Raw genomic sequence first — 24,519 nt, 5'->3', positions numbered from 1 at the left:
GCTGGCCAGCACAGTGGTCCTTGGAAACCAGCCACATATTTATCTGTGTAATTACAATTATATATTACTATTTCAGCCCCAATCTGGTGATATTCGACAATGAGCAATGCTCGGAAATACCCCCTGCTTATGTTTGTGCGTTGGAAATATCAACTGCCCATGTAAATCCATATCCTTCTTGACTGTACATAATTTTCCACATAAAATTGTTCATTACCTTATGGCTATCGATGCACTGAAATCGCAATTTTCCACACCTCCCTTACCACTGGACATAGTCATTTTCTTTGCACATGTCAGAACACATCCCAACACATGCTTTATAAACTTGCTGATCATATTGAATCTATAAAACATCCTCTACTAAGCAAAATACTTCGCCAATAACTGAGTGCTGGAGGTACCAGACAATATTGAGCGAAAATTTCGGGAAGGATAGACACAAGCAGTGACACATTTTCAGCCAGTGACAAATTTAGAGCCGACTATTCTAAACGATTTACAAATGAACAACGAGGAATATGCAACACAGAGGAATCTTTGTATAAGCAGAAACAACAACTAATCACTTAAAATGAAAGATAGAAGAGGAAAAGAGACAAGCTTTACAATACTAAAAACATTTTAAGTCCAGAAGCACTGTGATTAAGAAAGTATTCCGTCTGGGTTACCAGAAGAATCTTCTGCTTCCTAATAATTCAGCAAATGAAGAATTTCATAGCCCCAGCCAGAACAGTGACACAACTCAAAAATGTGCTGCTTGAAACAGACCGACTTAAATAAGTCTATAAACTTATACTGAAATAGTATGGGTGTTCTTTAAATTTCAAGTAAGTAATGTACCAGTAAATTCCATTATTATCTACACATCACTATCATTTCTGTTCTCATCAAATGTGAGGTGTTATCTAATAATTATGAATGAATTTTTTTTAGTTATGTGATTTTTCTTGATATTGTAAAAACTATTTTTCTTTTGTTATAACTCTTCAAGTGATAATTTAGCCACTTTTCCACCCCAAATAATGCATATTTTCTTATGTGCTGTAATACGATACGAGATTCAATCCTCCATCAGACAAAATTAGTATTTAAGTAAAATAAAAAATGTAAATGAAGCTGAAATTGTTGTACTGGAAAAAATAAAATAAAATGTAATTTGTGAAAATAAATACAACTTAATAAGAAACATCAATTTCAGGAACCCAGTTACGAAAACATAGAATCATAAATGGTTTTAAGTAATGTAGGAATGGTTTTTGATGAGAGAAGGTATTCAATATGAACTTTCCTTATACCAGAAATGTCTGTATTTTTTCTTCTATCTTGTAGTGTATTAAATTTCGTAATATTTACAACAGTTGTTATCGTCAAAACAGTCTCATGTAAAATACAGACACTACATAAACGTTGACATTATAATAATCAGTGATATTAACAATTGCATTCAACATCCCTTCTACATGAAAAGTTTCACAACTCAGAATATGATGGTGCATCATGAAGTATTCATATTCATATAACTTTTATTTATCCTGTAGATAATACATTGCCTGCTGAAAAGCAAGTCAAAAATGAAGATGAGATGATGCATGGTTAACATGATTATGACTGTGATATTATAAAGATACAAATGTTCATATAATACATACATAATGTCAAGAAATAGAAAAGTATATTAGTGGATATATTGTGAAAAATTCACAGCTCTCCAATATTTGCAGATAAGTTTACATTATTAAGGGAAAGAAACAAATAAACAAATAACATGGCAATCCAAACGTACCATACACATTTAAATATTCATTACTAAAGTAAAACAGTAAAGGTGAGACATTTCTGCATTAAAGTGTTCAGGTTAATATACAAAGCACAGAACATGGACAGAACAAGTAATGTGGAAATTCAAAAGTATATATTAAAAAAATCAAATAATATGGGAAGAGATAAATGTCATATGCATTCTTAAAATTCATTACTAAAGTAAGATAGTAAAGGAGACACACTTCTGTATTGAGATGTTCAGGCTTACAAACTATAGAAACAGGGTAGAACAAATAACATGGAAATTCAAAAATATACAATAAAAATACATTACAAAGGAGAAAACTCACTTCTGTATTACAAAGTTTAGGTTTGCACACAAATACATAGAGCTTGAAAAGAAAAAACAACAATTTACACAGAGTTACATTGCATACAAGGCGATGAAATTTTAAGAAGAAATTACAATTTTGTTTCAAGAAATGCAGTAATGGAACAAATGCAATGATTTAACAAAATTTGTTTTATTTTTGTTCTCATTTCCTTCAGGATATTAACTGTCTTGATCTCTGATGGGAGATGGTTGTAAATTTTTATGCCCATATATTTAACACTATCAGTATATGATTTGGTACTGTGTGCTGTAGTTTTTTTTCTAGTGCCATGTGTTTGGCAACCTAGATTACTGTGTACAATTCCTAAATGTTGAGCTACAAAACAAACTAGTTCCATTATATAAAGGCATGGCATTGGCAAGGATTTTTAATGCTTTAAACCATTGTTCACAGTGTTCAGTTCTATTTTATGATGCCGTTATTCTGACCACTTGTTTTTGTAATTTGAATATAGTATTGGATTTAGAACTATTTCCCCAGAAAATTAGGCCATAGCTCACAATGGATTCAAATAGAGCATATGTGCTTCAAAGTGTCAATGTTGGCTGGATCTTTGGTTGATCTGAGTAGGTAGCACATTTTGCTGAACTTCTTTGCAACTATCTCTACATGCAGTTTTCAGTTTAATGTGTTAGGGACGGTTAGTCCAAGGAGTTTGGTGTCCTACACATTAACAATTTCGTCTTTGTTAATATATGTGTCTGCTTTCGGGGGGGTAACATTCTGCCTTGTGTAAAATTCATGCTTACAGTTTCTTGAGTATTTATTATCAATTTGTTTGCCTCAAACGAAGAATTTTTGTGACAGGTAGTTTTACTGACTGTTTCTTGGGCGGCATCTTCCCTGTTGGAAATTAAAATATTTGTATCATCAGCATACAAAAAAAGTATTTTAGGGATGTTTTCTGGGAGGTCAATGATGAACAATGTGAAAAGGACTGTGACAATAACAGACCCCTATGGGATACCACAAGTTATATTTAGGCTATCTGACATACAATAGGTAGAATCCTTAGGGTTTTTGATTTCTACATATTGTCTCCTTTCACTTAGATAACTACGAACCAGCTGTGGGTCACCCCTGATTCTAAATTTCTCAAGTTTTGCGAGCAGCAGCTTATGGTTGACCATATCGAAGGTTTTGGACTGGTCAAGGAATAGACTAACAACCTATAACAAAACTGAAACATCTACCATAAAGTGGACAAATTGCGTGATAGAGATGTAACGTTTTTCGTGCTCGCTGGGCCACTTCAAACGTTTTTTTAGTGACAAAAACTAAAAATTGCCATTTTTTGGCTTGTGTCAGTTTTCTTGTCAGGGTGCAATATTATCGCAGGCTGCTACCAGTTTATTCGTTTAATATTCACTTTCTTTCTTCTAAGAAATGCAACTTTTAGCAGAGGAGCTTGTAGTGATGTTGATGAACAAAAATCGGATACACAAATATTGAGTACGGAAACCGACATCTCATAGGAATCGTTTGACAACATCCAATACACTAGTAAGGGAGTTATCTGCTGAGGACGAAATTTCGTTCGAAAATCATTTTCGAATGAGTAAACTCAATTTTGAAATATTAGTACAAATGTAAAATGCCATTCCAGCTCGCCTCGAATAAAAGTAACACTGAAACATCTGGCAACCAGCGTCTGAAGAACAATGTTTTTCAATTCTTATGTTATTTATAGTACACTGAAGATACATAGGCATGTAAGCTTTTGTTTCAACATTTCAGTTTTTTTAAATTTTCAGGGTTTGTCAAGATTCTAATAGGTCACTGGTGCTGTAAATATACGTTTGTTTTACCTGTGCAGTACTTATTAATTTTGAAAACAAACTTTGGACTGCTATATAGAACAGTCACTACTCAGTGATAACACCAATATGAGCAGTGGTATACTTGCATGAGATTTTAATGGAGGTCAAGCGTAGTTTTAAATCTCTGAAGTGGGAGAAGCGATATTGTGCACGAAAATAAAACAGCTTTCAACTTTCGTGATGTATGCTTAAGTTGGCATGGCAGTGTGCAAGTAGGGTGTTTCCACATGTAGGTCGACTTATGCAAGCGGTGGTGGTGATGTGACGTACGTGTAAGAAATTCATGCCTGTGGAACCTGGCTTTATACATATGATGAAACAGCTTTGCACATTTGATGATACACTTTTCAACAAAGGAGCTGATGAAATGTATTCAGTGTTGGGGACATTTCTGTTCAGAAATTTTGCCTGGCTGTGTGTGAACTCTGTGTATTCGGTGATTCTTGTTCTGGACAGAAAAAAACACCTGAAGACATTGTTTTGGGACAGCTGAGATGGCGGACGTCAGCTTCAAGTTTTTGATGTCATGAAAACTCCCCTTATTTTTACTTCAATGGTTGTGTGAATTCGAGTTATCTAGGCTTAGCAAGGACAGCAATGTTTTCCAATCACTCTCGAAAATATTGGGAAATATGGACCAATTATTAACAGTTCGACTCTGTGTTGTCTGCCTTCGCAGCTGAGTGATCAGCATAGATAGCTACCATGCAAAGGACCCATGTTCGATTCCCAGTACTGACAAGGATTTTTCCTTGGAGGGGAGCTGGTACTGAGAGGACTCAGTCTCAAGATCCCATCGAGAAGCTGCTTGACTGAGATGTAGCGGCTCCAAGATATGGTAAGTCGGCAATACGGTCGGGAGAGTGGGGTGTTGACTACATGCCCTTCCATACTAAATCCCCATGCCACCGAGTGGCAGAGGACGACGCGGTGGCTGGTCGATAAAGTCATGGGATAGCAATATGCACATTTACAGATGGCAGTAGTATCACATACAAAAGGTGTAAAAGGGTAGGTATTGCCTTCATGGGGCTGTTATTTGTACTCAGGTAATTCACGTGAAAAGATTTCCAAGATGATTATGACCACACAATGGGAATTAACAGACTTCAAAAGGTAGTTGGAGCTAGACAGATGGGGCATTCCCTTTTGGCAGTCGTTAGGGAATTCAATATTCCGAAATCCACAGTGTCAAGTGTGTGCCAAGAATATCAAACTTCAGGCATTACTACTCTCACCACAGACAACACAATGGCCAGCAGCCTTCACTTAACGACTGAGAGCAGTGGCGTCTGCATGGAGAGGTCAATATAAACAGACAAGCAACACTGCTTGAAATAGCCACATAAATTAATGTCGAACGTAGGATGAACGTAACCGCTGGGATAGTGCAGTGAATTTAGTCCTTATAGTCAATGGTACCAAGTATCTTTGCTAACAGTAAGGTATCGTCTGCAGCGTCTCACCTAGGCTTGTGATCACATCAGTTGGAACTTAGACGACTGTAAAACAGTGGCCTGGTCAGATGAATCCCAATTTCAGTTGATAAGAGCTGATTACAGCCGCAGACACCACAAAGCCATGGGACTCAGTTGTCAACAAGGCACTGAGCAAAATGGTGTCACCTGTGTTTACATGGTATGGACTGGGTCCTCTGGTCCACCTGGACAGATCAGTGACTGTAAATGGTTATTTTCGACTATTTGCATCCATTTGTGAACTACATGTTCCCAAATGAACATGGAACTTTTATTTATGGCAATACACCATGTGACATGGTGTATTACCATAAATAAAAGCCAATTGTTCACAGTTTGTTTGAAGAACGTTCTGGATAATTCGAGCGGATGATTTGGCCACCCAGATCAGCTTAACATACATAGGACGTAATTGAGAGGTCAGTTTGCGCACAAAATACTATACTGCAACACTATCGGAATTTTGGGCAGCTATAGAGGTACCATGGCTTAGAATTTCTGCACGGGACTTCCAACAACTTGTTGAGTCCATAACATGTCGAGTTGGTGCACTATGCTGGCAAAAGAAGGTCAACACGGTATTAGGAGATATGCCATGACATTTGCCCCCTCAGAGTATACGGGTGATAATGAAAAGGGTTGGTGATTCCGTTTTGTCTCTTTTTTTTGCGAATTGACTTAACAACATCTTTAAGTCTGTTTGGTAAAGCCACAAACGAAAGATTCATTATGTTCATAACTCAGTACATTACTAAATTCAGATGATAGACATTTCATTACTTTATTAGTGATTTATTTCATCATAATCATTTGTACATCTTTTTTTGGGAGAGTTGATTAGACTGAAAACTTTTGCAGGAAACAAACGACTCAGTTGAATTTTATCAAATTTGTTTTGGAAGGCTCTTCATAAAGAACTGTAGGCTACGTACTAATGAAGTGTTCCTACCTAAATTTTCTGATACTAAAAGAATAAATATTATTAACAATGTCAGGAATTTTGCTGCCCTCTTTTATCAATTCATTATGAACTTTAAACAAATGTGTTCTTTTTCCTGGCACATTTTTGGTACATTCCAAATAATTCTTATCTTTGTTCTGGAACAGTTTATCTACTCTTAAAAATTCATTTATTTTTATGCTCTAATGGATTTGTTTCGGAATTTATAGAACAGTTTTTAACGGCTGTTGGTGCTAAGTACAGACTTCTGTAAGTTTTTCATGATAATATGATTCCATTTTTTACAGTTTAAATGTATTTAACCTGCTTCTACCACTTAATTTCTTACAAAAACAAAGTTCAATCTATGACCATGTCACAGAATACATTTTATTTTTCATCAACACAAAAGATGCTATGTACATCTTTCCACACTGTATTTCGCAAGTTCTTAAATGCCTAAGTTTCTTTTGGATTTATTTTTCCTGTAGTTTTCCACTTCTTTTTATATACATTACGCACTAGACATTAAATGTCTGAGAGACCATGAACTATGGCAATTTCACTATGACTTTGCTGCCTCGATACATCTGTAAAATTGTTGTCAATGGCAGTGTTGCAGGACCCCGTAACTGTTGTTGCAAATTGTGTGAGGGGAGCGAGATTGCATGAAATGCTAAGGATCTATGGAACAGAAACTATGTCTAATCCATACATTTAAAGTAAAGTCTCCACTTAATGTTACAGTGTTCTGCTTGGAAGCTACAAATTGCTTCATAAGGATTTCAAAATTACCAGATAGAGAGAGCCCTATTACTGAACATTTCTTCACTGTCTCGAAAATATTTTAGATTTTTGGTTATTCAGCACAATTTTTAAGACTTTTGGAAGCAATAGGATAGTTAACACAGCCTATTTATGGCCACAAGTTTGAAGATTACAGTCGTTATAGATTGGAATAACTTTTGTATGCATATTTACTGCATGTGTGAACATCTATGCTAAAAAATGTGATCAATACTTTAACTTTTTCCTTATTTAATCCTTGAAAAACTGTACTGAATTGTATCACAGTTTTGGTTTCTGAAGCATTCCACAAAAAGTATTTGGCCCACATTTGTGTTGTGAAAGTGCTCGTTCTAATGTCTAGCTCATTTTAAGGTCTGACTGAATCTCTTACTATCAAAGTGATGAACAAGAATAATGAGTTTATGAAGTGGAAATTATTCAGTGTTTCATATCTGCCACCATGTCCACCGCTGCTGTGCGTTTTCAATTCATCACTGCTAGTCATTTTCGCCGTGAAAGACGAATTTTGATTGGTAGCACATGTGTATTACTCTGGACAGGAAACCTGGAAATGGCCCCAGAGAAAATATTTCTACTCTATGAATTGTACCATACAATCCGACTGTGGGCAGAATATGTGAAGCTTTCGTGAAGTTTATGATTACAACGAAGCCCTAATACCACGATATATTTGAGAAGTCACGAGAGGAATCGTGCTTTCGGTGTAAAGTATCTGAATAGTGAATAATTCAAAAGTCAAAACATATTTTTACATAGAAGCTTGTTGACACCTTGCATCAAGTTTACACAATTTTCGTGTATCTTGATTTTCATAGCAAATGTCGATCTCTTCACGTCGTCTGTCGGTTGGCAGCGCTTGTTGTTTTGTCGCTGTTTTCTTGATGTCCCTGTTTGCGAGGTTGGTATATCTGTTGGCAGCACTGTATTTAAGTTGCGGCATGAATGCGGACCAGCTGGAAAATGCTAAGCCTGTTATCAGGTTATTGGGAAATACACAGTTTAGTTGATGTTCGTTAAGGGGGGTGCCGTAGCCCATGCGGGGTCAAGGCATTCAGTTTCGTCCTTGCAGCAACAGCAGCTGACACTTCGAAAAAGCACGTAGATCAAAGAGAAGTAATTTAAAGGTACAAAGAATTCATAGAATATACAGTAAAAAGTTTGTGACAGTTGTGTATAGATAGTCGAAAAGTACGTTCAAATAGTTATAAACACTTTCGCAGACGAACGGTAGTTTATGTGCTTACGCAATGTGTTCCAAAATCTTGTCATGTTATACTCTGTGTCTTCACACCCAAACGTAGATTTAACTTTGCGTGCCTCAGAGCAATGGGGAGCTGCAGTGACCGGACTGAGCGCAAACCGAGACCACCCGCAGCCGAAGACTTTGCGGTAGGGCATATTACTTGCATGTGATGTTGTGGCCGGGGCGCGGGGGGGGGAGTGTATTCTAGCAAACATACAATGACACTGTTGGAAATAGTGTAATGGAATTTCTGGTAATTAATCGTCAGAACTGATAATCATGTGACAAAATCTGCTGTCATTCAAATATTCCAAGACAGAAGCAGAAACTTTGTTGAATTTAGTTTCTTGTGAACTCTGTGTTATTTCAAGGAATTGTCATCTTGCAATTCACAATGTGTGTGATAAAAGCATCAGTCAATTCACTGCTCAAGATCATAAGAAATGGCCATTTCCTCTGACCACATCATTGCAGCCGAAAGTATGTTTATGTTTAGTAGTAGTTTTTTTCCACCTGTTGTCTGATCAGCACTGATTTATATGCCCATGAGGTTCCAACAACTTTTATGTTCTTATGGAGTTGGTAATATAAATAAGTGAAGACAGTGTTTCCTATATTTGTACCTGTTACAAATATTGATATACCATGGAACAATCACGGTAATAGTTACTTTCCAAACATAACATTAAGAGAATAAATCTTGCTCTTTTCATGTAACTTTTTTATGTTGGTTCAAGGAAAGTAAAAATATTTATGTTAATATTTCACATTGACACAAGTGTTGTACTTCAGTGGATGTGTTTTTGCTACCTGATAGCTTGTAATGTCTTGGCTACATAGCTTGTGCTTGCATGGTGTGTGGAACAGTGCACAGCCTTGTACCGCCACATGTATTTGGTTTCAGGCTGATGGGAATGTCTCATCCCACCATGCTTGACAATGGCAGAGTATTGAATCTGCAATTGCAGTAAATATTTTTGACAGCCATAAGTCGAATGACTTTATTCAGCAACATCAACAGCTTTTCCATTTTTCATAGGCCAAACATCTAGTAAATGTGTGAAAATTGTAATCAGAGAAATAAAAAATTCAGCACAACCTGAAAAGAAACAAACATACCTGTGAAAAATGTAATCACCAGTGCTGCATCTCACATGTGTATGATACAGAAGGAACATTTGTGGTTAATTCATAAACACACAAATCTATTCCAAATTAAAATGTGGAATTATGCTTGTAAACAGAGTAGTTTAACAATCCAATAATATGAGTTAAAATGAAGAGAGGGTAACAAATGCATGTATTAAAAGTAATAAAATATCTGATAATGATTAAATATGTATCTACTGATTAAGGATGTGGTTTCTGTGGTGCAATAATCTTTCTGTCTTCATTCTCTATCAGGCTGGATCAGCTGTGTTGGTTGTTCCAAAAGATTATGGTCTTCCATTTGTTTTAATATTATCATTTTGCTGTTTTATATTTATACAGCAGGTGTATTGGTTCCTTTGTTAATTGATAGAGCAGTAATTTAGTCCATTTCAGCTTTTGTAAATTTTTGTTGTTGTGAAAAATGCAAAAGTGCATTAGGATTGAGATTCTGTGTCAAACTGTAATATGTTAATGTGATACTTTTTTTTACTGCACAAAGACCGAGGGTGCAGGGGAGATAGCAGTACTAATGTTTATAATTAAGTCTTACTTGCAGATATACCAATGACACTAAATCAGTTGTACACGATAAGTATTTTCAGACTATAAACTTTATATGAATTGAGTAGTTATCAAAATGTTAACATTGGTGCCTTTATTTGAAAATTCAGTTTTATCTGCTTTCAAAACTAAGGTGAACCACTAGCATGACCATACATGTCAAAAACAAAACAAAAATGAAGATAAACATACAGTCTTGCAGAAGCCTTTTTAAAGATCAATTCCCAATATATTTACTTATTAACAGTTTTTGCTGCTGATAATAAAAATCAGTTTCACCTGAGATGTCATTTACCCATACACAATACAAGACGCAAAATGTAGTTTTCATGTGTAAATTCTTTTCTACAGTTCATAATAGTTATGTACTTTGCTGGGAAGCACTACTAATTTAAAAGAAAATTAAACACTTATGTCATTAGCTACTGTGTCTACAAATTACCTGCAATTGAAATGTTGTTAGCTAAATGGGAAGTAGCAGTGTTCATTCTATAGATACATGGCAAGTGGTAATGTACTATAAATAGGACTCAGAATTTGTAGTTGTAAGTACACATTTTCTCTGAAAAATGCCACTAATGAAATAAATATTAAGCTACTAATAGCAGATAAACAGCAACTGTGTTGTAAAACTGAGGTGGCACCAGCTTTTTCCAAAGTAGCAGCGCTCTTTGTAATTTACTCTGACAAATTTAGATGTTATAATCTTCAATAGCACTAAGCAATACAGCATATTGTTAATTCAATATAAATATTATGTTCCCTGTCCGTTGTTAATGTATACATTGACTCATTCCACATCCCTTAAGGTCCTCCTTTTTGACAAGATGCAGGGAACATGACGAACCACTAAATAAAATGTATGGCTGCCTAAGGGCTTATGTGCATCCTAAAACCTCTCTCTTGGACTGGTCCTCAACAACCTCTCTCTACTACCCCCCTCCCCCCCCCCCCTCCCCTACACACACACACACACACACACACACACACACACACACACACACACACACACACACACACACACACACATGCCATGAATTTTATTTGAACATACATTTTAAGAGTAGCTAATAAACAAAAATTCAATGCAAATGATTTTCTAACATCCCCCATGTTTGCAGACGACATGATGCACAAATTTAGACCTGTGGCTGATTTTGGTTGGTCACCACAGAACACACATAATGTAAAATAAAAGGTAAAGTTCATATATAAATTAAATAACAGAATCATGTGTAATGTATTTCCTAACCTAAACATAATATATGTATGTATTTCAATAAAATGAAAGAAAAACTCATTGAGGATGCCACAACTAATGTGAATCATGTTTGAGTGTTAAAAAACATTATTTTGTGTACTTGCAAAAAGGTGAACCTATCCTCAGTTCATTATTACAGTCGTGGATGCTTGCATGCAAGCTCCCACACAAACTTATTTACATGTTATCTACAGATATTCTTCATAACCATCCAAGATTCCAAACCTATCACTTGGTTACAGTTCATTGATAACATATTTGATCTAATTTCAAGGCCACTCATTGTGCCCTCACCCCTTCAGAACTTCTCTTGGGCTTTATTAGTAGGAACCTTCTTATAAGTCATGTGATTACCCCATGGAAACAACTTTCCATATTAAACCTGTCTAAATCATCAGTACTTCCACTTTAACAGCTGCCACCTGTTCACAGCTACATTACCTTGGTCCCAATCATAGTTCTTAGCTGCTGCTGAAATGTCAAATATTTTTAAACATTGTACAAAGTTTTGCTTGAAGACCAATTATTTGGGTCACAATCTCATGTTCTGATCTGTTGGGGGCTGTGTTTGTGATACGAGATGATAAGCTACAGCTTGTTAGAATATTATAGATAGGCCTAAATTCTTTGACAACCATAGCTCACCTAAAACTGTGTACCTCTTCACTTTATTTCTTGCCTTTTAGGAAGTGGCATCTGATAATTTAATTAGAAAAGTGTTGCTTATGGAGGTCCCTGGAGACCAGAGTGGGTTTAAAAGCAGTTTTTCCCCCCCCTTCCAGGTGAAGAACATGGCAACTAAAGATGAGGTGATTAATATGTGGAAAGTGGCAGATGCAGTTTGTTTCGATGTTGACTCAACAGTGATTAGAGAAGAAGCCATAGATGAACTAGCTACATTTTGTGGGAAAGGTGAAGAAGTTGCAAAATTGTAAGTTGTGCCTACAATTTTCATCATAGCTGTTGAATTAATTTGAGTAAACATAATGTACATTTTGTCTTCCAATGTTTAATTTCTAACATATATTTCATTACTTGAATAAATTAAGCCTTTCACAGTTTGTGAACAGTGTCATCCAATGTTGCTGTTTTGTGTTGCAGCATTTGCTGTAGTTTGTTTGTTAACTATTACCATGAATTTTACTTTTTGTGGTTTTACAGCAAAGCAAATCGTGATCTAGTAGCTATAATGAATATGAGTGTATTGTAATGACCATTACTGATTACGCTGAATATTGTTGGCTGGGATGTGAATAAAAGTGATAAAAGCAAAAAAAATATGACCCTTGGAATTAACATTAGTTATCCTTCTCAGTTTTGTTCGTTGTAAACTTGACAGCACAGAAGGCGGCAATGGAAAATCACATTAAGAGTCGGTCCTGCACTGACAAGAATGCCTTTTTCTGATTTATGTTGACAACATGCAGAAGAAGAATTATTACTTGAAATATTACACAAAAAATTGCTGTCTACATCATAGATCTATTCTGCCAAGACACAAAGTTATTTTCTGCAAAACGATGTTGTAGGCTTCCTATGTACAGGGGCAACAGCTCAGATCCATGTTAACATGCAAAAGCTATAAATCAGTTAGGCGAATTTGATAAAAGTAATGGTAACGTTAGCTCAAATTCCACCATAATCTAGAAGAAATTATCTAGAAGCATTATATTTACCAATGACGATGTTTTGGGTTAAAATCTTACATATACTCTTTATTTTCATGTGGATAATTAAAATGAATTAATAAAACTGAGGATCAACTGTACTTTGTGCAATAATTACAGAATAATGTAACACTATAGGTAAGAATAGTATATATGTAAGTATATATAATCATAATCTACATTGTTTCTTACTATAAATTCTTCTAGATAGGGATGTTGCCGGGAGGACAAGTTTGGTGAAGTGGAGCCTCTTAGTAAGATGCGGTTGGGCTCCCTGTTGATCAAAGCTTCTGCCACCCAATCCACAGCTCTTCATGCCTGTGATCGTCTCGGCAAAGTCCCAGTGTCTCTCACTCCTCACCAATCTCTGAGTATGATCCAGGGCATCATTTTTCATAGGGACCTCATCCTGCAAACTGATGAGGAACTCCGGGCTAATTTGGAGAGGCATTTTTTTTTTTTTTTATGTGTGTGTGCGGAAGGGTTGTAAAGACAACCACACCGATACTGGCATCTTCATTCTGGCTTTCAAGGGGAATAACCTCCAAGAGGAGGTCGAGGTTATGTGCTACAGATGTGACCTGAAGCCATACATCCCTCCACCTATGTGGTGCTTTCGGTGCCTTCGTTTCGGGCATATGCCTTCCCACTGTAAGGCAGACCCTTTGTATGGTGACTGTGGGCACCCAGTCCATGAGGGAAGCCCTTGTGTTCTGCCACCTGTGTGTGTCAACTGTGCTGACCGCCACTCCTCTCGCTCACTGGATTGCCCGGCTTACAAGAGACAAAAGATGATACAAGAATTAAAGTCCCTGGATCGCATATCTTACTCTGAGGTTTGCCAAAAGTATGAGAGACTCCATCCGGTGTCACTATCTTCAACTTCTGCCACTGTTATTTCCTTTCCTCCTCCTCCTCCCCCCTCGTCCTTACTCTAGCCCCATCCCACTCTCCCTTCCACCTCCTCTGCAGTTCCCACGACCACCCGTCAGGGAGTCGCTCCCTAGAAGTAGTGCCCCCCTTCTTCGGCATCTGCCGGTAATCAGGCCCCCTCCCAGGAAACCTCTCCCCGACGTTGCTCAGGCCAGAAGACTCTTGCCACCACTCGGCCATGTTGCGCACCATCTGTGCGCCCCAAGGTCGCCCACTCTCTTTCGGTCCCCAATCTTGCAGACACCTGTACTCCCCCTGCGTCCTGTCCTCCCTCACCTCAGAAAGAGGAGGAGAAACATAAATCCCACTACAAGGCGCCCCTGGTGCCCTCAGAGGTGCCAACTCCCCTCTCTCAATCTGAGACTGACATCTTATTTATGGATGTCACCCCATCCTTGTCGGTGACAACTACTGACAAAGTGACCTGACCTCCTCCTTGGCTCCTTCGGCCTACCTTGGACTCATACCAAACAATCATCCAGTGGAACTGCAATGGATACTATCGTCACCTACTGGAAATGCAACGTCTTGTCTCCTCTCGTTCTGCCTTTTGTCTTTTTCTCCAAGAAACGCATTTCCGTGATGACCACTCTCCAACTTTCTGTGGTTATCGGGCATTCTGTCGGAACCATGCTGGCCCTGGGATAGCTTCTGGTGGGGTCAGCACTTTGATTCGCTTCGATGTCCTTAGTGACTGGATCCCCCTATGTACCACCTAGTAAGTGATAGCGGTTAGAGTGCAAAGGATTCCGGCAATCATCCTTTGCAATGTCTACCTCCCTCCAGGTCGATCACTTGCTTATGTTGCACTATCTACCTTAATCCAGCAACTACCAGCCCTGTTTCTCCTCCTTGGGGATTTCAATGCCCACCATCTACTCTGGGGGAGTGTCACTTCAACGGGTCGGGATACCCTAATCGACAAACTTATCACACACTTCGATTCGATTTGTCTCCCCTCGATGATGAGTCTCCTAACCACTTCAGTGCCACTCATGGCACCTTCCCTGTTATTGATCTCGCGATCTCCTCCCCTGCCCTCGTGGCTTCCTTACATTGGTCTTCCCATGATGACCTTTGGGACAGTGACCACTTTCCAGTGACATTGTCATTCCCCTGCTGTCGCCAGGCAGACAGTTCTCCACGTTGAGCATTCCGTAGGGCCAGTTGGCCTTTATACATGTCTGCTGTCCACTTTGACACCTGCCTCTCGAATTCAATTGATGTAGTCGTGCAAGGCATCTATGCCACTCTTCTTCATGCTGCTGGCTCTGCTGTCCCCCTATCCACAGGGCTCCCTCATTGGCCGGTACAGTGGTGGACCAAGGACATCACAGTCGTAGTCGCTGTCCAGGACCGCCAACGGGTACTGCAGCGATACCCCTTCCAGACCAACCTCCTCCTTTTTAAGCGTCTCTGAGCTAAGGGTTCTTGCCTTATTAAGAGGAGTAAAAAGGAATGCTGGGAGAGCTATGTTTCCTCCCTGGGGACATATGCCTCTTTATCGCAGGTTTGGTCAAAGCTCTGTAGCATTCTGGGCTGCCAGCAACAGTCAACTGTCCAGGGTCTGAACCTCCAAGGAGCTCTGTGCACTGATCCATTTGTCCTCGCGGAACACCTTGTGACACACTTTGTGATGGCATTGTCGTCCGCTTCCTACCCTTCTACCTTTCTCCAACAGAAACACAGAGTTGAACAGACCCCCCTCCATTTCATCCTGCACAACATTGAGCCCCATGATGCACCTTTTGCTGAATGGGAATTGGTGCAAGCTCTTCATGAGACACAGCCACAGGGCCAGATTCCATTCACAATCACATGATTCAACACTTGAATGTTTGCCAGAGGCAACAGCTCCTCAGGGTCTTCAATCACATGTCTCATGGGTGCTTTTCTGTCACAATGGCGAGACAGTACAGTTATCCCCGTCCTTAAGCCCTCGAAAAACCCAATGTGTCTAGACAGCTACTGCCCCATTAGCCGCATGACTGTGCTTTGTAAACTGCTCAAAAGGATGGTCAACTCCAGATTATGTTGGGTGCTGAAATCTTGGGGTGTTTTGTCACCGTATCAGTGCGGCTTCCAGGCAGGGCAATCTCCAACTGACCATTTACTTCAATTGGAATCAGCCATTTGACAGGTTTATACTCACCGCCAGCACCTTGTCGTAGTTTTCTTTGACCTACATAAGGCATATGACATGGCTTGGCACCATTACATTTTAGTGACCCTCCATGACCGAGGCTTCCGTGGTACCCTGCCGATTTTTATCCATGAGTTTTTATCTTACCGGCTCTTCCGGGTTAGAGTTGGCACTTCACTCAGCACCCCCCCCAGATAAAGGAGAATGGTATCCCACAGGGTTCTGTGCTAAGTGTCACACTCTTCCTCATTGCCATAAATGGGCTTGTGACCTCTGCTGGGCCTCTGGTTACCCCAGCATTGTACACTGATAATTTTTGACTCTGGTGCAGCTCCCACTCGGCGGCATCTGCTGAGCGCCAGCTCCAAGGTGCCATCCAACGGGCTTCTGCATGGGTCACCGCCCACGGCTTCCAGTTTTCCCCCGCCAAAATGTGGGTTATGCATTTTTGTCGTTGACCCACAGTACACCCTGATCTGGCTGTTGGTGCCTTTTGCACTAGCCCTGTTGATAGTCTCCTCACAGATGCGGGCATTCCCCTCTACACATCCGACGGAGCCAACTCCTTGTTTCTTACGCAGTCACCATTCGCCAGTTCCCTGACCATTCTGTGTACCCTGTGCTCTTTGCCAATGAGGGATGCCCTTGGGTGGGATTGCCGGTTGGTGTGCATCTCACTACCCTCTGCCAAGATCTCCATCTGCACTCACTGGACTGCATCCCGTGTCTTTCCTCCCATACCCCCCCCCCCCCCCCCCCCCCGGATAGTGCCTAGATCACAGATTAGGACCGATCTTTTCCAGGGTCCTAAGATCTTTGTTGCTCCTATGGTTTACCGGCATCCTGTATGTGCCATCCTTGCAGAGTTCCGGGGTGCCACCATCTTTTACACTGATGGTTCTAAGACTACTGATAAGGTGGATACGCTTTCACATCTCCTATCGACATTGAGCACCATTTGTTGCCAGGATCGTGTAGTGTATTTGCAACAGAGCTTCTAGCCATTCACACGGCCTTACTTTTTGTTTCTCAGGCCTCCCTCCATAATGTTTTAATTTGTTCAGACTCCACGAGCAGCCTGCGGGCTATCAATTGATGCTACTCTTGGCACCCCTGGTCTCTGCTATCCATGACCTTTGAGGCTTAGTGCCGTATACTGATCCTGCCTTGGAGGCGGTTAAGTGGGAGAGGTGTCTCAGAGCTGGATAGTGACAGATGGTGACGCGAGACAGGACGCGCATGTAGTTTATGTATCAGCCGATAGAGGACAGTATTGGATAGGGGACTGTGATTTAGTTTTGATTGTGCCCACTAGAGTACACTAAAGTAATAGAATGTTTTTCATAAACTGTTCTAGAATTTTCATAAAGTGGTATTATGTCTTTTTGTGTATGTAAAATGTTATAAATGTGTTTTAGCAGTATGAATGATGCTTGAGTGTGGTTTGAGGTTAATATGAAGATAATTGTTTGAGTTATGTAGTGGGATTTAGTGTGGGAACATTTCGAAGAAGTATGGATGTGGACAAAGGGGATTTTTGTAGAATTGATTTGTAAAGTAAGTTTATGGTAAAGGGAAAGTTAATTCAGGTATAAATGACAGTAGTAAATAACTTTATGCATAAACAAAACTTCAGCATATTAGATAATTACGTCGGTAAAAAGTGGAGTCGTTAGGTTTACTATTTTGCGATTGGTTATTGATTAAAAGCACGGACTGACATGGGAGAATGTTGTTTTGCTATTGGCTGTTGAGTAAACTGACCAATGGTAAAGCAATATTCTTCGCGCACTTTTCTCTGCTGGTAGAGAAGACTTAGAGTATTCTGGAGAGGAGTCGGAGCCTAGCCATGAAACAGTTCGGACGTGTGTAGTAGTAGTTCCGATGAAAATGATAAGTTACCAGATCTAGCAGTGTTTCATACATCAAAAGTGTTGTAATGTGACGGCATAATTATTCCGATGGTTGTGTAGAAATTTCGGAATTTTTAAGTGAATTTTGTGATGAGAAAAGAAATAAATTCCGCGTGACATATTGAGCAGGTCGATGGCTAAAAACTGTGACTGCATTAGGTACCGACAGACTTAATATTTGGCGATCATTCTCAAACAAAAACAATCCGTATTTTGGTAGCTATTAAGTTTTCGGGAAACGCAACACCATAAACTTGCTAACGTGAGTGAAAAGGATTGTGAGTGACAAGTATTAAGACAAGCACGGGCTTGGCAGTGATATTTGTTCAGAATATATTAATTAAGGACAAAATTTCCAACCTTTCATTTTGTGTGGAAACTTTCTCCTGAAACGTAGATTAGTGGCTTTCAGCCTGGTTCATGTCGAAGTACAGTAGGTTTCGCTCGGCTTCCCTACTGATGATCTGCTGAGACAATGTTCCCAGGTAGGTGCAGGTATGACGTAAAATGGACGGAGGGTACCATGCCGCCACCTTCTCTCTGCCCTTGAGTATGCCGCCTGTTCAGTTGTCTTTCTCTGGGTCCCAAGTCATATGGGAATCTCAGGGAGTGAATCGGCTGACTGTATGGCTAGAGAAGCAGATACTTACCACCCCCCCACCCCCCACCCCCTCCTCCCATTTCCTTTCACAATTCCAGCTGCAAATATGTGGATCTACGTCAAATCTCTGTTTGCCCAACAGTGGAATGCCATCTGGAGCGCTACTGCTCTGAGGAGTCCACTGTTTTATGCCGTTCACGCATTGGCCATAACTGGCTCTCTTATATCTTGCCTTCACTGACTGAATCCGTTCACTTTTAGCAGACCCTCAGACCCTCTTTCTTACGTAACCCACTTTGGCAGTTCATCAAGGCACTGTTGATCCAGATTGCCCCACTCCTCAATGGCAATTTGACGTAGATCCTTCAGAGTGGTTGGTGGGTCACATCATCCATAAACAGCCCTTTTCAATCTATCCCAGACATTTTTGTTAGGGTTCATGTCTGGAGGACATGCTGGCACTCTATTATAGTTATCCTGAAGGAAGTCATTCACAAGACGTGCACCATGGGGGCACGAATTGTCGTCCGTGAAGACGAATGCCTCGCCAATGTGCTGCTGATATGGTTGCACTAGCGGTCGGAGGATGGCATTCGCATATCTTACGGCCATTATGGCATCTTACATGACCACCAGTGGTGTATGTAAGTCCCACATAATGCCATACCATAACACCAGGGAACCTCCACCTTGCTGCACTCGCTGGACAATGTGTATAAGGCGTTCAGCCTGACCGAGTTGCCTCCAAACATGTCTCAGACGATTGTCTGGTTGTAGGCATATGCGACACTCATTGGTGAGGAGAACATGATGCCAATGCTGAGTGGTCCATTCAGCATGTTGTTGGGCCCATCTGTACTGCGTTGCATAGTGTCGTGGTTGCAACGATGGACCTCACCATGGACATTGGGAGTGGAGTTGCACATCATGCAGCCTATTGTGCATCATGTAGCCTATTGCGCACAGTTTGAGTCATAACATGAAGTCCTGTGGCTACACCAAAAGCATTATTCAACATGGTGGCGTTGTTGTCAGGGTTCCTCCGAGCCATAACCCATAGCTGGCGGTCATCCCTTGCAGTAGCAGCCCTTGGGCAGCCTGAGTGAGGCATGTCACTAACAGTTTCTGTCTCTTTGTATCTCCTCCATGCCCGAACAACGTCACTTTGGTTCACTTCAAGACGCTTAGACATTTCCCTTGTTGTGAGAGTCCTTCCTGGCACAAAGTAACAATGCGGACGCAATCGAACCGCAGTATTAACCGCCTAGGCATGATTGAACTATAGACAACATGAGCCATGTACCTCCTTTCTGGTGGAATGACTGGAACTGATCAGTTGTTGGACCCCCTCCATCTAATAGACGCTGTTCATGCATGGTGGTTTACATCTTTGGGCGAGTTTAGTGACATCTCTTAACAGTCAAAGGGACTGTGTCTGTGAAATGATATCCATAGTTAACGTCTATCCTCAGGAGTTCTGGGAACTGGGGTGATGCAAAACTTTTTTTGATGTGTGTACAAGTAGATTTATTTTATTTGGTATTTACTCTTTTGAGTGCAAAATATTTCGTGTAAAATCACCTTTTCATGGGATCAGACAGGCCTTATCTTTGAATGTTGATTGGCTGTGCTGCTGCTGAGGTAATGTTCTTTTATTTATTACATGATACAAGATTTATTTTACAATAGGAGTTAGATATTTGCCAACTGAGCACCATGGGGATCCAAATCCTTGTGAGACTTGGGCACCCCATAAAGCTTGACCGTTGGGGATTTTGCCCCCTCTCCCCCCTCTGCTTCTCATTCCAGTAGCTCTTCAGTTGGCCTAATGAGGCTGAGTGCACCTTGTTCTACGCATCAAGGAAAAGGACCCTGGCAGTACTGGGAACTGAAAAATGACTGTCATGCACTAGTAAATCGCTGTGCCATTATCTATAAGGGTGTAATTTTTGGTGTAGAAAGCAGTATACTAAAAGGGAAAAGCATCACTTTTTCCTTTGTTTACTCTGTTCTCATCTCATTTGTCTTGGGAAGCTCACATAGAAGAAAGAAATAAGCATTGCTGTAGTGACAAGGATTCAATAGAAGAGTTCTTTGTTGTTGGCATCAAACTGTTATTTGATGTTTCATAGATGTGATGCCTCACCAGCGCATTCAATTTGTTAATTAGTGACTGGTATTAATACTTCTTTTTACTGATCTGAGCTCTATATCTAAAATCTCCCTACATTATTCAAATAAGAAATTTATCGGACTGTTACAAATTTGTGATTTGAATTTTGTGTGTTATAGGTTGTGTATTGATTTTGATGAAACCTTTACTAATATTTGTGTTGTGAGTTACTTGCATCACTCTTTTTTGCTACACACATTTGAGATCTCTTTCAGCCATGTACTTGACAATTTTTAAATGCTGATGATCTTAAAACTACAATGAAACTGTCTGTATGAAACAGGTGAAGTTATTTCAGTATATGGAGACAGTGGACATAGTTTTACAACCCTTTAGAGAGATTCTCCAAGAAGCGCAAAATAATCCCAAGTTCAACTTGTTACAGGTGATATAATCTTATATTTATTTTTGAATTACAGGACAGAGGAAGCAATGAAAGGAAGTATGAATTTCCGTGATGCTTTTGCGCGGAGACTTGACATTATCAAGCCTCAGATGTCACAGTTAAGAGATTTTATAAGTGCTCGTCCTCATAAGTTGACACCAGGTATAAAGTAAGTATTATTGTACTTATCTCCTACTATGATTTCTTGAAGTATTTGTGTCTCAATCAGGACAAATGAATCAAATTTCTGGTAATATAAGTTACAAAGGGTTTAAGAGTATATATTTTATTTCAACATATATTGGGAGCAATTTTCTATAAAAAGCTTCCTTTTCCTATGCTACTAACATTCCTATTATGTTGTCATTTTTTTTATACTTCTTATTGTCAGTCCTGAGTTACAGAGAGAGAGTTGTTGGAAGTGGCAGTAAGTTGCAGTCAATCCAATTGTTATCTTTGTCATGCACGTGAAGTTGTGTGTCAAAGAGCTCTGTTAATGTTCTTGGCGTACTGAACGTTAGTTCTCTGGAAATGTGTAATTGTAATGTAATGCCAACAAATTGGGGGAGGGGGGGGAGAGAGAGAGAGAGAGAGAGAGAGAGAGAGAACATAGTTGTATGCAGTCACAACATTGGTAATAAAACTGTAGAGTCTGTAAAATCTTACAAGTACTTAGATATAATAATACATATTGTGAAGCAATATGAAGTGTAGGTCTAACGCTCGAAATCAGCAGAAGGAAGGAGGATGGAAGACTTAAATTTTTGGTAATTTGTGTTGAATGTGTTAATGAGACTGCTTACTGAACATGGGGGAAACCTGGTCCAGCATTTGGGATCTTAATCAAGTAGGATCATAATAGATCAAAGTTGGGCGAATTGAAGATGTTTGTAGCAGTCAGTGGCTATGTTACCAATTCTACTACACAGATGTTTGTTAGTATGCTGTGTCGGTCACCTGACTACGAATATCATGCCAGAAAACTGTAGAACCATTGTTGTGCCATACAACTGATGCACAAAAAAAATCCTAATAATCTTGGGGAATCAAAAAAGTACTGTCTTCATAATTCAAAGGAGTAGATTTGGAAATATATGTCAAGATAAATATTAAGACGTTTTAGTATTTTAATGCATAAATGCACCTCTCATCTTAACTTTTGGAAGTGGATAGACTCCACAGTCTTAAGCGGGTGTCGTCATTATCCACGTCCCTGTCGCTGTCAGTCTTTGCTGCTGCTGCTATCATCCCCTGATCTTATTATTAACTCTTTCACTCTTTGTTCCAGGGCTCCTTCTTGTCGCCATGCCTTTTCCAAGATGTGCCATGTACGTGCAACAATATTTTTCTGTTTTGTGGGAGTAATGCTGCCTAATGCCTCATACACTAAAAATTCAGTGTCTTTTAGATTAAAGCTTTTATTTCTGTCTGCGGTGTATGATTTCACCTGAGGGCACACAAGTTCTATTACAATGTAATGACAGTGATATGATGGAAGGTGCAACATTCTATGACCATTTTCTTCTGCGACATTGTCAGTGTCCTAAACGATATTACATGATTTATGCTGTTTCATGATTTCAAACAGTTATTCCTTTTTCATTTACTTGTCAAATGAATCTCTGCTGTTTTTCACTTGCCAGTCCACTATGTCACACTTCTTGCTGCTGCGTGTAGAGATTTTGTATAAGTGAATGGAGGGGTACGGTGCAGTATCAAATATTGTAGTGGAGTTCTTTTCTGTATTTGGAAGCAAAGAATGTATGAATCATTCTTTTCATTTTGTTGCAATCATTCTGCATGGTAGTCCCCAGATTCCTTTATTTAAAAGGAACAACAAAGCATTTGGAACAAGCCCACCTATCTTTGCAGCATGTAAAGAATGAGCAGATTGCCTTTTCGAACAGAAATTTTCTGTGTTCCTCACGCAGTGTTGTCAGTCTGTACAGTTGGTGTCAGATGATCAGTATTTACCCACACTTTATCCAACCAAATATTTTGTGAGGTTTCCACTTAGCTACTTCCCTCATAAAATGAAATCTCCAGGCAAATGGTATCTTTATATTCAAGCAGCACTCTTCTGCTGGATGACGCTTTCCATCAGAACTCTGTCTTCTTTAATATCCTTCAGACACTGCTTTTTCCTTTGAAAAACAACTTGCTGTCTGTTAGTGAGATAAGCAACTTCCTTCGGGTGTGATATTCCTTCTGCATATAACGCTGACATATATGTTGCCAAATTGCATCCTCTTGAAAATTATCCAGTTTTGCTATTTCAGCAGCACTCATTCAGGTTTTTCCTAGAGTCAAAAGAGCAGCAGTTGGTTCTTGTAGATCTCCGCCACACCACTTCTTCATTATTTTCTTCAGAGGTCATTCTAATTTTCAGAGCTGTAGCTACTCATTAGAGAACTTTTGACCACAGTATAAGAGGCCTGCCATTATCCCTTTCTTCCTCAAAATATCATCATACATTGTAGACAAGATCATGAGGTTTGCTCTTTAAAGTAGTGCCCTTCTGACTTTCATATTGTTTAAGTATTAGGCCATTTCACATACGCTTGAAATTATCAGTGTTTTACGGTGCATCATTAACATTAACTGAATTGGAAACTCATGATCCGTGACTAACTATGAGCATACAACAAACATCCACTGAGAAAATATACCACCATGTCTGATTTTGAATTGTAGGGGCGGCAACATAGGTTCTATCCCCATGGGAACTTTTACGAATACCACATATCAGATCAAAGCGCTCCATGTGCATGAAGTATCTGGGATGTTCTTCCAATGGCCTGAATGTAGTTTAGCTCATACAAAACTTGAATTTGAATTATTGGATGAAAGACAGTGTTTTGCAGGACTATCGTGGGAAAATGTTGAGAACCACTATAGACTGTGGATCAGTTATGATGCATTGTATATTTCGTGTAAAGTTCATGACTGTAAGATAGAGAGAGTGGGGTGTATAAGAAGACACAGAGTGTTTCCCTCTGTTCGCTTGTGAATGGGATAGGAGAGGAATGGCAGATATAACTGCAAAAGTACCTTGTCAGACATTACATACAGTGGAGTGCATAGTATTCATTTAGATCCAGACTTTAAGCATAGCTTCTTATTTTGGCTGTGCATTATGTGATGTGTAGGTATTTCAGAATGCCATATGTTATGAGCACTTTGTTTTCTAATAAGAGGACAGCTCCAAGTGTTAGTGTGTCAATGTCATGTACAGGGAACACTTTCAATTATTTATTGTACAGATGTCATACACATTGCA

At 39.5% G+C, this 24,519-nt stretch overlaps 1 protein-coding gene across 2 annotated transcripts in view; it reads left to right on the top strand.

Annotated features, from left to right (window-relative positions):
- The first annotated feature begins 8,125 nt into the window (after window positions 1-8,125).
- The window catches only part of LOC124796456 (phosphoserine phosphatase), a 56,057-nt gene continuing 39,663 nt past the window's right edge, over window positions 8,126-24,519 (top strand). Inside the window, exons 1-3 of one of the 2 annotated variants that reach the window (XM_047260687.1) lie at window positions 8,126-8,331; window positions 12,207-12,355; window positions 21,274-21,408. In XM_047260687.1, coding sequence (XP_047116643.1) covers window positions 12,216-12,355; window positions 21,274-21,408 — 275 coding nt within the window. In that variant the 5' untranslated portion in view covers window positions 8,126-8,331; window positions 12,207-12,215. Of the gene's footprint in view, window positions 8,332-8,443; window positions 8,597-12,206; window positions 12,356-21,273; window positions 21,409-24,519 lie in introns of those variants that run through there. The other variant, XM_047260680.1, reaches the window with a different exon arrangement.

The sequence above is a fragment of the Schistocerca piceifrons genome, chromosome 1 (assembly GCF_021461385.2).
Source record: "Schistocerca piceifrons isolate TAMUIC-IGC-003096 chromosome 1, iqSchPice1.1, whole genome shotgun sequence".
Lineage (NCBI taxonomy): Eukaryota > Metazoa > Arthropoda > Insecta > Orthoptera > Acrididae > Schistocerca > Schistocerca piceifrons.
This window is presented reverse-complemented; position numbering and strand designations above follow the sequence as displayed.